General features: G+C 42.1%; 1 protein-coding gene and 1 long non-coding RNA gene across 3 annotated transcripts in view; one reads left to right on the forward strand and one right to left on the reverse strand.

Moving 5' to 3' along the window:
- Positions 1-2573, reverse strand: part of LOC130544041 (uncharacterized) — a 203738-nt gene extending 201165 nt beyond the window's left edge. The window contains exon 1 of the long non-coding RNA XR_008959945.1: positions 2242-2573. This is a non-coding gene — a long non-coding RNA (uncharacterized LOC130544041). The remainder of the gene's footprint in view (positions 1-2241) is intronic.
- Positions 2574-2583: 10 nt separating this feature from the next.
- RAD23B (RAD23 homolog B, nucleotide excision repair protein) overlaps positions 2584-12626 on the forward strand; it is a 44384-nt gene continuing 34341 nt past the window's right edge. Inside the window, exon 1 of one of the 2 annotated variants that reach the window (XM_026506056.4) lies at positions 2584-3038. In XM_026506056.4, coding sequence (XP_026361841.1) covers positions 2973-3038 — 66 coding nt within the window. In that variant the 5' untranslated portion in view covers positions 2584-2972. The remainder of the gene's footprint in view (positions 3039-12626) is intronic. The other variant, XM_026506057.4, reaches the window with a different exon arrangement.

A 12626-nucleotide genomic window follows, 5' to 3' on the forward strand; every position in this document is an offset into this window, starting at 1 on the left:
ATGGAGTTTTGTGGGGGCTCAAATGAGATTATCCACATAAAGTGGATAGTGCCTCACCTAAAGAGTTAATATTTGTTTATCATTTATCATTGCAGTTGTTGAAGAAGTCCTCTCTAAGGAAGTAAAATATGACCTGGAATTTTAAAGATGAAAAGGAGTTAGCCATTAGAAGATTTAGGAAGAGAGAGTTTCAAGCTGAAGTGACCTCAACTGCAAAGTCTTACAGGTTAGAACCAGCTTAGCCTGTTTGAGGTCTGAAAGAAGGTGCAGAGGGATGACAGTGAATGAGAGGGAGCGAGAAGAAAAGAGATGAAGCCAGACAATTTGGCAGGAGTCAGATCATGTGAACTCTTCAAAGCCAGGTAAAGAGTTTGAACTGTATTCTAAAGTGTAATTAGGTATTAAGAGTAGATGTGACATGATTTGAATTATGGTTGAAAAAGACTACTCTGATGCTGGGGAGGCTGCTGGGGGAAAAGAGGAGAAGCGGAGAGACCCGTTGGGAGGCACATGAAGGATAATGATGGATTAGCCTAGGGTTGGAGAATTAGAAATGGTGAAAATGGCTGAATTTGGGATATAATTTGGAGAATAAAATTGATAGGACTTGATAATGGATTACATGTGGTGGGTGAGGAAATAGGAAGAGAGGAGAGATTCAGCAGGAATGATGACTAGATTTTTGGTCTGAGCACTTGGTGGTGCCATGAACTGAAATGGGGGAAAACTGGTAAAGGGGCAGGTTTCACGGGGAAGAGAGGTTCAGAGAAAAATCAATGGTTCTGTTTGGCCATGATAGGCTTCAGATGCATGTTATACTCTAAGTGAAGGTATTGTGTAGGCAACTGGCTAATTTTATCTACAGCTAAGGGGACAGGTCCAGGCTGGAGGTATTTCAAAATAAAGGACAAGATGAGATCACCTGGTGACTAACAGTAGATAACACAGAAATACAGAGGGCAGAGGATTAGATACTGAACTACAATAGACGGAGATACGTGCTGTGAAAGGGGAAATGCCAGGTTAGTGGAGACGGAAGTTGGTCATGGAAAGTTCCATGGAAGAATTATATCTGAGCTCTTAAATACAGGCAAAACCGAACAGTGACACTGTATCAATCAGGATGATGGCACAGATATGTAATTTGCAACTGGTCACATGGTTAGTGATCTAACTGTATTTTCCTTTATACTTGAACCACCTTATGTCAAATGTGCTACATGGTACCTTATTAAGAGGCAGAATAGCCCAGCACCTAGGAGCACATGCTCTAGAGTCATTCTGCTTGGGTTAAAATGCTGGATCTGTCACTTGCTAGGTGGGTGACTCCAAGCACATTACTCAGCATCTCTGTATTCCACTTTTCTTATCTGTAAATAGGCATACTACAAATAGCCAACTCCTTATGGGATTCTCACTATGTTCCTTGCCTTTACATACATTATTCAATACCCCCCTCCAATAATCAATGGAGTTGAGTGCTATTATTATTCCTACCTTACTGAATAGGAACTGGAAGCATATTTACCCATTCCACTAATATTTATTGTGTGCCTGATGTCAGGCACGTTTCTCCACGCTAGAGATACATCAGTTAACACAACAAAATCCTCGCCTTTGTGCAGCTTCAGTCTCGGGCTTGGAGGAAAAGATGACATAATAAGTATCTATATTATATGGTAACTGGAAGATGATAAATGCTACGGAGATAACAGAGTAGGATAATAGAGCTAGGAAAGTTGCGGTTTTAAGCCAAGGATCAGGGTAGACTTAACCGAGGTGATATTTGAGCAAAGAGTTGAAGGAGGCGAGACAGTGAGCCGCCCGGCCATCTGGGTAAAGAGTACTCGGAAGCGGGCACAGCAAATGCAAACGCAGGCCTTTAGGCGGGAGCAAGTACCTAGTACCCACCAACAACCCCAAGAGCCAGGGAGAGGCGGGAGAGGCGGTGAGAGGCAGGGGCTATGTATCCAGTTTCCAGAACTGTGACTTTTGCTTCTCGGTGACGCGACACTGGGCAGTTCTGTCCACGGACGAATGAGAGAGCTTGACCTCCTTTATTCGTCCTTCTACTTAGGCCCAAGGTTCACCTAGGCAGTCCGGCACTGGGGTCTGTACTCTCAGGACTAAAGAATCAGAGTCGCCACCACAAAGGCTTATCCACACAGCAAGCGCCGGGTAAGCGCCGGCCCAGTACCGTGGTTACCACAAGCCTTTCTCTTAAACCCCGCCCCAACCTACCGCCCTCCAGTTCCCCAGCTTCAGACTTCGGCATCCACTTAGCGCGGTCTCCACGTAGCGCTTCCCCGGCTACGGGTTGCGCAACTCAGCCAGCCGGGAGGAGTCCGGACGTAGGCGGAGCAGCGGCGGGCGGGAGAACGCCCCGGCTGCAGACGCCACAGGGAAGCCCCGAGAGCCCTCCAGAAGCCTACTGACTGCGCCTGCGCACGCCCGATCCTGGCCGCCGACATTCCAGAGCCTCAATCCGCCCCGCCCCAATTCCGGGGCGGAGTTCTTGGCCGCGCCTGCGCACAGCCTCGCCGCACCCTACGCCTGCGCGCTTCGCCAGCCCGGCCCCATCCCCCAGATTTTTTCGGGTGGGGGAGGGGGCGCGTCTCGGCGAGTCACGTTGATGGCGGCCACCAGCCTGTGGTGAGCTAGCGGATTCTCTGCTTGTCTCGCAGAGCCCCTCGTGCCTCTTGCAGACTCACTGGCCGGCGCCGGGCGCGTGAGGAAGCACGGCGGCCAGAACTCGCGAGGAAGGCCGCAGTCGCGGAGGTAGCGGCGCGGCCCAGGTCCAGGGCTGGGGGAGAGGCCGCTCCGCAGGGCGAATGTGACAAGCCCCCACCCCCACCGCCTTCCTCCCGAGGACGCGAGGAGCGCGGGCGACCCCGGGGCCCCGCCAGGCCACAGACCCCGCCCAGCGGCCAGCACCCGGAGCAGGCCCAGCAGCGGAGCTGCGCGCCGGCACCATGCTGGTCACCCTGAAGACCCTCCAGCAGCAGACCTTCAAGATCGACATCGACCCCGACGAGACGGTGCGAGCGGCTGGGACCGTGGGGCTCAGGCGGGGCGGGGGCGGCCGCGCGCGGGCCGCGGGGAGCGCGAGTGGCCCGCCGGGCCTGGGCGGTGGGCGGCGCGGTGATTCTGTGCGCTGGGCCGGGGCCTTAGCCCCGAGCAGGGCCCCGCAGCGCGGCAGAGTGGGGAGAGCCCTCAGCACACCCGGGAGTGCCGCGGCGAGCGTGGGGCTCGGGCCTCGGGCGCTGGATAAGGCCTGCTGGCTCTGGACAGGGCCCCGGGTCCCGGCCCCGGCGGCCTGAGGCCCACCCGAGCCTTCAGAGTTGGCCGCGGGCTTTGTGGTCGGAGTAAGGGGAAGCAGTCAGCGGACGGAAGCCGAAGCCTGGTGGCAGATGGCGTGGAGCACACGGCCGCGGGGCACAGGAGGCCTGGGCCTGGGAATCTCTCGGTAGTGGGGCCAGAGGGGGAGGGGAGGTCAAGGCTTCCTCGGTGATGGAGTCGGCCTCTCTGGGTCCTTAGGTGCGGGAGGGAGATGTAGGCGTCGTCACTACCCCTGCGTGGAGCGGGTTAGGCGCTAAAGTCTAGGAGGTGGTAACTGGAGAGAATGAGCTTTAAGAAAAGATACTGGGTTCCGTCAGCCGCAGAGTGAAAGGTGAGTGGTGAGTGGAGAGGGGTGTTGAATTATTTGCCCCCTCCTCCCCAGAATTGGTAACCCTTTTATTCGCATATACTATTTTGAATCGTGTAGCCGCAGTTCTCCCGCCACCGAGCCCACACCCATACGTAGACTGCACTTCCAGGCCTCTTTGGTGGTGAAGATTTTTGTGTTAGAACCCTTCATGTCCAGGCTCAAACTCACCTCCAAATTAATGACTCCTCTTGTGTTAGAAGTCTTGTAATGTAGGTACTGGAAACCCTGCACTCTTCCCCCAGCCCCCAAATAATAGCATTTCAGGGGAGAAAAAAAAGAAAATAAAAACTTTGAATCTCTTCCATTAAACCCTCGAACACTTCAAAAGTCCACGTGGTAGGTTCTCGTGCCATCTTCTGTATTTGTGACTGCAAAAAGAGCCACTGTGTTGAAGTCAGTACAACTTTATGCCGAGAATCTAAATATGCCACCGGTGTACATCTGCTTTTGTTTTGGAATTGTGGTTCTGTACATCATTAAGATTGTCATATTTAGTTTAAACCAGCTGCTTTCTGCCCATCTGTATTTAAAAAAAAAGTAGTTGATTCTGGTTTTGGTGGAGATCAGGGGTCTTGGTGTTAAATAGATCAGCTCCATTTGTGCCTCTAACTTATTTGGTATGTACCTGCCTTTCGGATTAAATGGTATTTAGTTGGTGGTCAGTAAATGAAATCATTCGTTCATCAACGGATACCTTTGGGTGAGGATATAGTGTTAGGTTTTACCTGTCTCATTTAATCTGAAGTTTTGTGCCTCTTCAGTTATTTAAGAAACATAGTTCCTAGTCTTTTTGGAACTGTGGCACAAAATAATTTTATTGCAAGAATATGTGAACGTATGCTTTGTGATAAATTCTTAAAGGTACAGAAGATAGCAATTATAGATGAGAAACTTTTTGGTGTCCTCAGAAGTAATTGACAACGCTCTGTGGATTGATGTAACTAATAGAAGTCAAATTGTTCTTGATTTTTTTTTTTAATTACTGAGTGTGTACTAATAAAGGTTGAAAGTTTAAAGTGCAGCCATCTGTTTAATGTTTTCAGGCAAAACTTTTCATAAAATGTCTATTTGACTTTGGTTCTTTGCAGTAATACTGGTACGGCAGGAACTTTACCAGCTTACAGTATTCAGAATTAACTCCAGAATTATTGAAACCTAAAGGAGGTTTTTGTAAATACTTGTGGGTTTATCGAAGTTATGCAGTAACTTTTCTACAGCTCCACTGAGTGTTCTATGATATTTGGATAGCACTTTCAGAACTTTGTGCATTGACTATCTTAGAGCAAATACTGTATTTGTATATATTCCTCACTGTATTTGTTGTTTACCAGTTTATTTTCAAGGAATGTCTTCAGTTATATGATTTATAAATATACTTCTAAAAGTGTATTTTCAGAAAGACCATTGTTACAGAGAGTGGCTTCAGGTTTTTGTTCCTATTTGTCTAAATATATTTTTGTTCCTACTTATATAAATATAAAAACTAACTTTGTTATTCTGGGGCAAGAAATGAAGACATTTAATTAGTGGTGTGTGGAGCATTTACATTAAAATAACTTGTAGAATTTCTTTTTCTTTTTTTTAAGTTGTGTGTTTTTTTTAAGTAATGTCTATACCCAATGTGGGGCTCGAACTTACAATCCTGAGATCAAGAGTCCTGCACTCTACCCTCTAAGCTAGCATGGTGCCACTTGTGGGATGCATTTTAATGGATTTAAATTTCAAAAATATGTTTATAGTGGTTTTTTAGATATCTATTTTTGATACAGTATTTAGGTAAAATTCTTGTAAGAAAAGAAACAATGAAGGTTAAAATAATACAGGGAGACTCTAAGAGTCCTGCTTTTTTAATTTGTTGTGGAAACTAGGTAACCAAGGATATTAGGAATAGATCTAAAATGGGAGAAAATAGCATTTTAGTGAGACCTGTAGGGAGAGCCACATAAAATGAACAGTTTTTGCTCTCCGAGACCTTGATTTTGGCTACTCAAAGGTTTGTCCTTATTTGATTTTTAACTAGAAGGAACTAAGAAAATTAAGTAACTTGGAAATGGCCAGTATAGAAACTCTCATGAGTTTGAGATGAACCAGGAACAAAAATGAATGCAAAAAAGACTGAGATAAGAGGAATGATGGGAGTGATTCATTTGTTGAACATGTATATATTTAGCGGTCTTTGAGTGTCAGCATTGGCGGAGTAAAGGCACATGTGGAATGTGGTGGGTCTTTGGGGAGCCTTATTGACCTAGTGGCTCAAAAGCTATAGACTAGATGTACAAAGTGGGGAAAGCAATGGAATTTGTTTTTATATTGTTTGTATTTGCTTTAGTTTTTGAATGCTAGAAGTCCTCTTCCCCTTTTACAGCTGCCAAAATTTTAACACTTACTAGCCATTTTGTATCATTTACTTGACCATTCCCATGCACCATCTTTAGTGTTATCAGTTCAAGTCTTTTTACTATTATAATAGTAATCTATCTCCTCTTATCGTCAAACAATACAGAAACAAAATGAGGTTAGATAGGAAGACCGTTGCTAAAAGAGAGTATTCTTAATTGTGTGAAGTTTTATTTTAAAGAGATTTACTGTAAAAAAAGAATAGGGAGAAATTTAATTTCTGTAAAGTATTCTGTGATGTCTAATAGACTGCTACTTGTATAAATGTCTTAAAAATTCTGAAAGGTGGTGATGTAATGGATGGACATAGAGAGGAAAATGGAGTACACAGTTTTTTTTAAAGCTCAAATCCAGAGTCACTTAGTTTTGTTTTGTGGTTACTTCAACCCTTAATTAAGAACAGGTATACTATAAACCAAAAATTGAGATGATCGTAATACACTGCAGATTTTATTCTATCACTAAAAATGAAGACAAGAAAGAGTATGTGATATTCAGATTTAATTCTTCAGTATTCTGACCCTTGTCACTGTTTTGTGCTTTCAGTAAGTGGAAAAACAAGAGTAAGTTTGAGATTAGACTTTAAATGAACAAGCTGAAATGCAATTATAATAGTACATAAGTGACATCAAAGCTGTTCTATGTATCTGTTGGAAGTTTTGGATAAAAGAACTGTAAAGAGTTGTTTTAGTTATTATAGATAGCACATTTAGTGTACTATATAGTAATGTGTAAAGAATTACCTTGCTTTGTGGTTTATTTATATAATATTGGTGATTATGCTGTAAAATATTTAGTACTTGTTCTGTATATGGTATTTGTTAGCCATCATTTATTAGCAACTTGTTCCTATTGTGGTTTATTATATTTTAATATAGTAGTGCTAGAGAGAGTACTTTATTATAGAAGTTTCCTAGATTATTAATACATTAAGTGTAATAAATGTATTAAAATACTGTATCACAGGGGCACCTGGGTGGCCTAGTTTGTTGAGGGTCTGACTTGGTTTCAGCTCAGGTCACGATGTCAGGGTCCCGGATGGAACCCCACATTGGGCAGTGTGCTCAGCAGGGAGTCTGCTTGAGATGCTCTCTCTCTTTAAAATAAATAAACCTTTAAAAAACTATATCACAGAGATGAAATTGAGGTTTCTTGGCATATTGGTAAAACATAACACGGGAAGTACCTGGGAAATCAGGTCTGGTTTCTGCCAGACTTTTGCTCTTCCTATATCTAGCACGTAGTGGGCATTTAATAAACATCTTTTGAATGAATTGAAAATATTGTTTTAGTGATCCCTCAGTATTTGCTTGTTGATTCATTTCTTCAATATTTGTTGGGTACTTACTAAACATTCAGTCCTACTGTCATGGTGCATGTATTACAATGGCATAAATCGGTTAAAAAAACAAATTTTAATAACCAGATGATGCTGAGAGCTATGTAGAGAATTGAAATAGGGTGAGGTAATGTGATAGTGTATGACTGGGTGGCTACTTTTAAATTGACTAGTCACTGAAGGCCTCAGTGACATTTAAACTGAGATCTGAATAATAATAAGTACTCAGATGGGGAAGAGTGTTTTCTGTAGGGAAAGACCTTTAACTGTGTGTTTTGGGACTCAAAAAAGGCCTGTATTGCTAATCTAGTAGGTGAGAGAGAGGAGAGGTAATAGATCAGAGTTAGGCAAGGGGCCAGACCCTGTAGAACTTTGCAGTGAGCTGGGGGTTTTTGAGGTAAAATAGGAAGCCTTTGGGGAATTTTAAGCAGAGGAGAAACATTTCTTTTATGAATTTAAAGGTTACTTTGACTGGAAAATGTTATAGTTGGAAAATGGATAGTAGGATGAGCAAGAGGGATGGCAGGGAGACCAGTTAGGCTTAAACAGTCAAGGCTGTAAGTAGGGAAGTAGGAGCCACAGATATGAAGAAAAGTGGATGGATTTGAGATGTGTTTGGGAGGGTAGAGTTGAGAGAATTTTTGATGGGTTTGGAGTGGGGAAAATTGAGAAATTGAAGATTAAGCCTAGATTTTGGTTGTATAAATTGTGTGTATACTTGTGGTCTTTCCTGAGATGTGGAGGGCTGGGAAGGGAGCAGGTTTGGGGTTGCAGTGGGAACTCAAGGCTTAAGTCTGAGAAGTCTATTAATCAGTCAAGTAAAGGTGACAAGGAGATTTGTTACAAATATCGATTCCAGAGACAAGTTGGAGATAGAGCCCCAACAATAGGCAGCATATGTGGTTGACTTCAGTCCATGGGACCGGATGAGATCGATCATCTAGCAGTCTTTTTCAGTGTCCATAGCTTGTGTAATTTGAACCCTAAATTATCCACTATATGTAATTAATTGTATTCTACTAGAATTGAAGAACCATGGTGAGAATATAGCTAGATAATAGGATGGGGCCTGGAGTTGAAGCCTGGATTTGGAAATTTCATGTGGAGATTGAGTAGTGAAGAGGTCAGTCAAGGAACAGTCTTTCAGGTAGGAAGAATCCAAGAAAAGAAAATGTTTCAAGGAGAAGGAGAGGATCAAATGTGTCTAATGCTTGAGAATTCAAGAGACATGCCCTTTGGTTTTGATAACTTGGAGGTTATTAGTTACCTTGACAAGTACTCTCCATGGAATGGTGGGGCCTAAAGTTATGTTTGAGTGGATTGGGGAATGAATGGGAAATGAGGAAACATAGATAGTGACTATGTACATATATTAATTATCTTGACATTGTCGTTTTCCCTGATGTAGCTGCTTTTATCTCTGTGTTAAAAACATGTGAAAATGATCACAATTTTGAGCTTCACAGCATGTGATAGACATTGTTTAAAAAAGACATCCACACCAGAATTGTGGAAAATAATGCAGTAGTGTATGTTTTAAAAAGAAAAAATGAATGCCAATATAATTAGTAACTTGCTGCCATCACACAATGACTTTGGTAGTTTCAGTATCTGTGAAAGATGGTTTTGCTCAGACCCTGGTCTTGTTTTGTTTTGTTTTGTTTTTTTAAAGATTTTATTTATTCGACAGAGATAGAGACAGCCAGCAAGAGAGGGGACACAAGCAGGGGGAGTGGAAGAGGAAGAAGCAGGCTCATAGCGGAAGAGCCTGATGTGGGGCTCAATCCCATTAACGCTGGGATCACGCCCTGAGCCGAAGGCAGACACTTAACCACTGTGCCACCCAGGCGCCCCTGGTCTTGTATTTTTTAATCTCTCATCCAATGATCTTTCCTTCTACGCTACCTCAATTATTCAGTCCCGTGACTGGTAACTAGATCTTATTACCAGTAACTGTAGCTATTCCCCCATCCCCAGTAATCTGTTTTTAGTATCCTACTTTACCTTTTCTTTGATTCCAGTTCTAATGAGACTTATAATTCATTTGATCCACACTTCTTTTTGCTGGCCCTCCCTTCATGTTATTGCTTCTACTCTTGCCCAGCTAAAATAGGGTTAGTGATTATAATCACTCTCTTGCAAGGGTCAGCATAGCATGTCTCTTGAGCCAGGCTGCCTGAGTTTCAATCCTGGCTGTAGCACTTGCTCTGTGACCTTGGGCAAGTTACCCAATTATGTGCCTGTTTCCTCATCTTAAAAATGAGAGTACTGCCACTGGAATTACTAACCTCATATGGTGGTTTGGAAGGTTTTACGGTTTTGAGAGCGTACACATAAAACCATGACCATGCTTGAGAACATGGTCCCACTCTCACTTCATTGTTTTTGCTTGGAAAACCCCAAATGTGATTAAATTCAGTTCTGTCTGTGCTTGCAGTTGTGTAGCTAGAAGACAAACACATAGCCACATTGATTTGTCTCACTTAAAATTCATGAACATTAACTTTAATTGGGCCCTTTGTACTGCCTGTTAAGTGTACTTCACTAGTACACTTCACTAGTCTGTCCATTTACTCTTCCACTGTCATGAGCATATTTCATTGAATGTCCTTATTTTCAGCCGATAACCCTAGCTTTCAGATTTTATTGAGATTTTAGATTTTATTGAGAATATAGAAACAGTTGGGACAGAACTTTTGCAGAGTCCTACCAGAGCTACATACCTACTGTAGTCTCCTTTTGGTTGGGGGTTGGCATGTATTATGGGTATTGCTAAGGCTGGTCCCTCTACTTTTCCACTATACCCTATACTTGGTCATCTGTGAAGGACCTCACTCCATCTGTTCTCCTTTTCTCTTCTGCCTCATTGATTTTTCCATTCTAGAATATTCAAACATTTTTCCCATCTTAAAAAAACCCTCCCTTGTCTCATATCCCTCTTTGGCTGCTGCTCTTCACTTTAGGGTAGCTCTTGAGTCTGTTTACTTGTTTTTACATCTTGTTCTCTTTCAAATCCATCACACTACTGCTAACTTAGGGGTGAGTTATTTCCCATTTTGTATTTGTCCTGTGTCCTTGAGCACTTAAATCTCTTTTCTCAGTAAAATAGGAGTAATAATAATTTGCCTGCCTTTTAGAGTTGATGTGAAAATCAAATGAGATCATGGATCTGAAAATTTTTCGTGAATTGTGAAATTAAAAATAAACATGCAATTTTTAACAAATCCTGCTTTCATCAGTTTTCCATTAATTTGATCAATGTTTTCACTGTCTTCTCTAGAAAAGGTTTGTGTGGATGTGGTATCCCACATTGTGTCAACTTGATATAATCAGCAGTTTCAGTTTTTAAGAGCGGTGTTCTTTTTTTTAATTTGGAAATTATGAGATGATAGGTAATATATAAAATTTCTGTTACTTTTGGGGGCGCCTGGGTGGCACAGCGGTTAAAGCGTCTGCCTTCGGCTCAGGGCGTGGTCCCGGCGTTGTGGGATGGAGCCCCACATCAGGCTCCTCCGCTATGAGCCTGCTTCTTCCTCTCCCACTCCCCCTGCTTGTGTTCCCTCTCTCGCTGGCTGTCTCTATCTGTGTTAAATAAATAGATACAATCTTTAAAAAAAAATTTGTTACTTTTGGAAAGAAATGTGCTAAATTTGAGCCTGTCATAGCACAGAATCCTGCTGAAGGACATCACACCATCTGTTCCCTGTAAGTTTGGATTAATTCCTTATATAGTGTCTCCAAGAGCTAATTTTATAATTCATGAACTTTATAAACCCTTTAAACATTACATAAACCTTTTCTAGCAGAGAGGGTAGACTGGCTACAAATGACTAATATATAGGAACAGATCCTAAATACTTCAACAGATACATAAAAATTGTCACTCCCTCTCTCCTCTCCCCCTCACACTTTTGGCTTAATTAGGTAGATGGCTTTTTTGTAGTGTGTAAGTTCCATTTTCTGCCTATATAGAAACCTTAAAAGTTACAGGTATCTTGAGATTTCTACTTAGTTTTCAAAGTCTGTATCTGTTTTAATCTTGTTGAAATACTGTTCAGAATGTATTTTAGTGTAGATTAAATTGGCATGAATAGTTTGGCGTAGGAGCCTAAATATCATAGTTTCTGTGGGAAAAATAGATTCTGGATTTCAAATTACATTTTTTTCAAAGATTATTTATTTATTTGAGAGCAAGTGAGTGAGAGAGGGAGAGAACACCAGAGGCAGCGGGAGAAGCAAGCTCCCTGTTGAGCAGGGAGCCCGAGGCGGGGATCATGACGTCTGCAGAAGCTTAACTGACTGAGCCACCCACACGCCCCCTCAGATTATATTTTAAAATCATAGCCGTTTGGATCATAATTTGAGAATTGATGGCTTTTATTTACTGGCTATTCACACATTATTAATACTGTACTCTCAGTAATAAAAGATCTCTTTTGCTACATTCTTTCATTCCTTGGGTCTAGTGGGAAGATTTTTCTTGTTGTACTAGAGTCAGATGATTCTTTATAATCAATTCTATTTTTAGAATTAGTGGGAGCCTACTTTGGGGGAGGAATCCAGGAAATACTCCTTGGTGCCTGCCACTTTTTCAAATGAAGGATACCACCCAAGGAATCAAAAAATAAATGCATTACCACCGTGTAAATCTGTGAAATCCTTTTGCTTTGGGACTCTCCTTTTGCTAGTGGTTAATTGGCAAATTTTGGTTGCTCTTAACTATTTTTCAAAATTTAGCTTAGTTATCAGACTACTGCCTTAGACTTTTCTCTTTTTCTTTTTTAAGTAATCTCTGTGCCCAGCGTGGGGCTCAAACTCAAGACCCCGAGATCAAGAATCACATGCTCTACCACCTGAGCCAGCTAGGCGCCCCAGACTCTTCTTTTTAATGAAGACTCCTGTCAAAATTGCAGTGTATTCTTGTATAATATTAGTAAGCAATGGTCAGGAGGGGGTGCGATGATTTTTTTTTTCTTTTAAACTTTTTAAATTTTCCCTTAAATTACTAAAATAATCCAGGCTTGTTATAGATAGTAAAGTATAAAAAAGCAGAAGGCTTTATGCTCCTGGTCCAAATAACTACTATGGACGCTGCTAGACATGGTTTTTTGTTTTTGTTTTTTTTTAATCTGTATGTAACACATAAACATAACTACAATGTCTTTTTTTAAAAAATAACTA

This window comes from Ursus arctos, unplaced genomic scaffold (assembly GCF_023065955.2).
Source record: "Ursus arctos isolate Adak ecotype North America unplaced genomic scaffold, UrsArc2.0 scaffold_18, whole genome shotgun sequence".
NCBI classification, from domain to species: Eukaryota; Metazoa; Chordata; class Mammalia; order Carnivora; family Ursidae; genus Ursus; species Ursus arctos.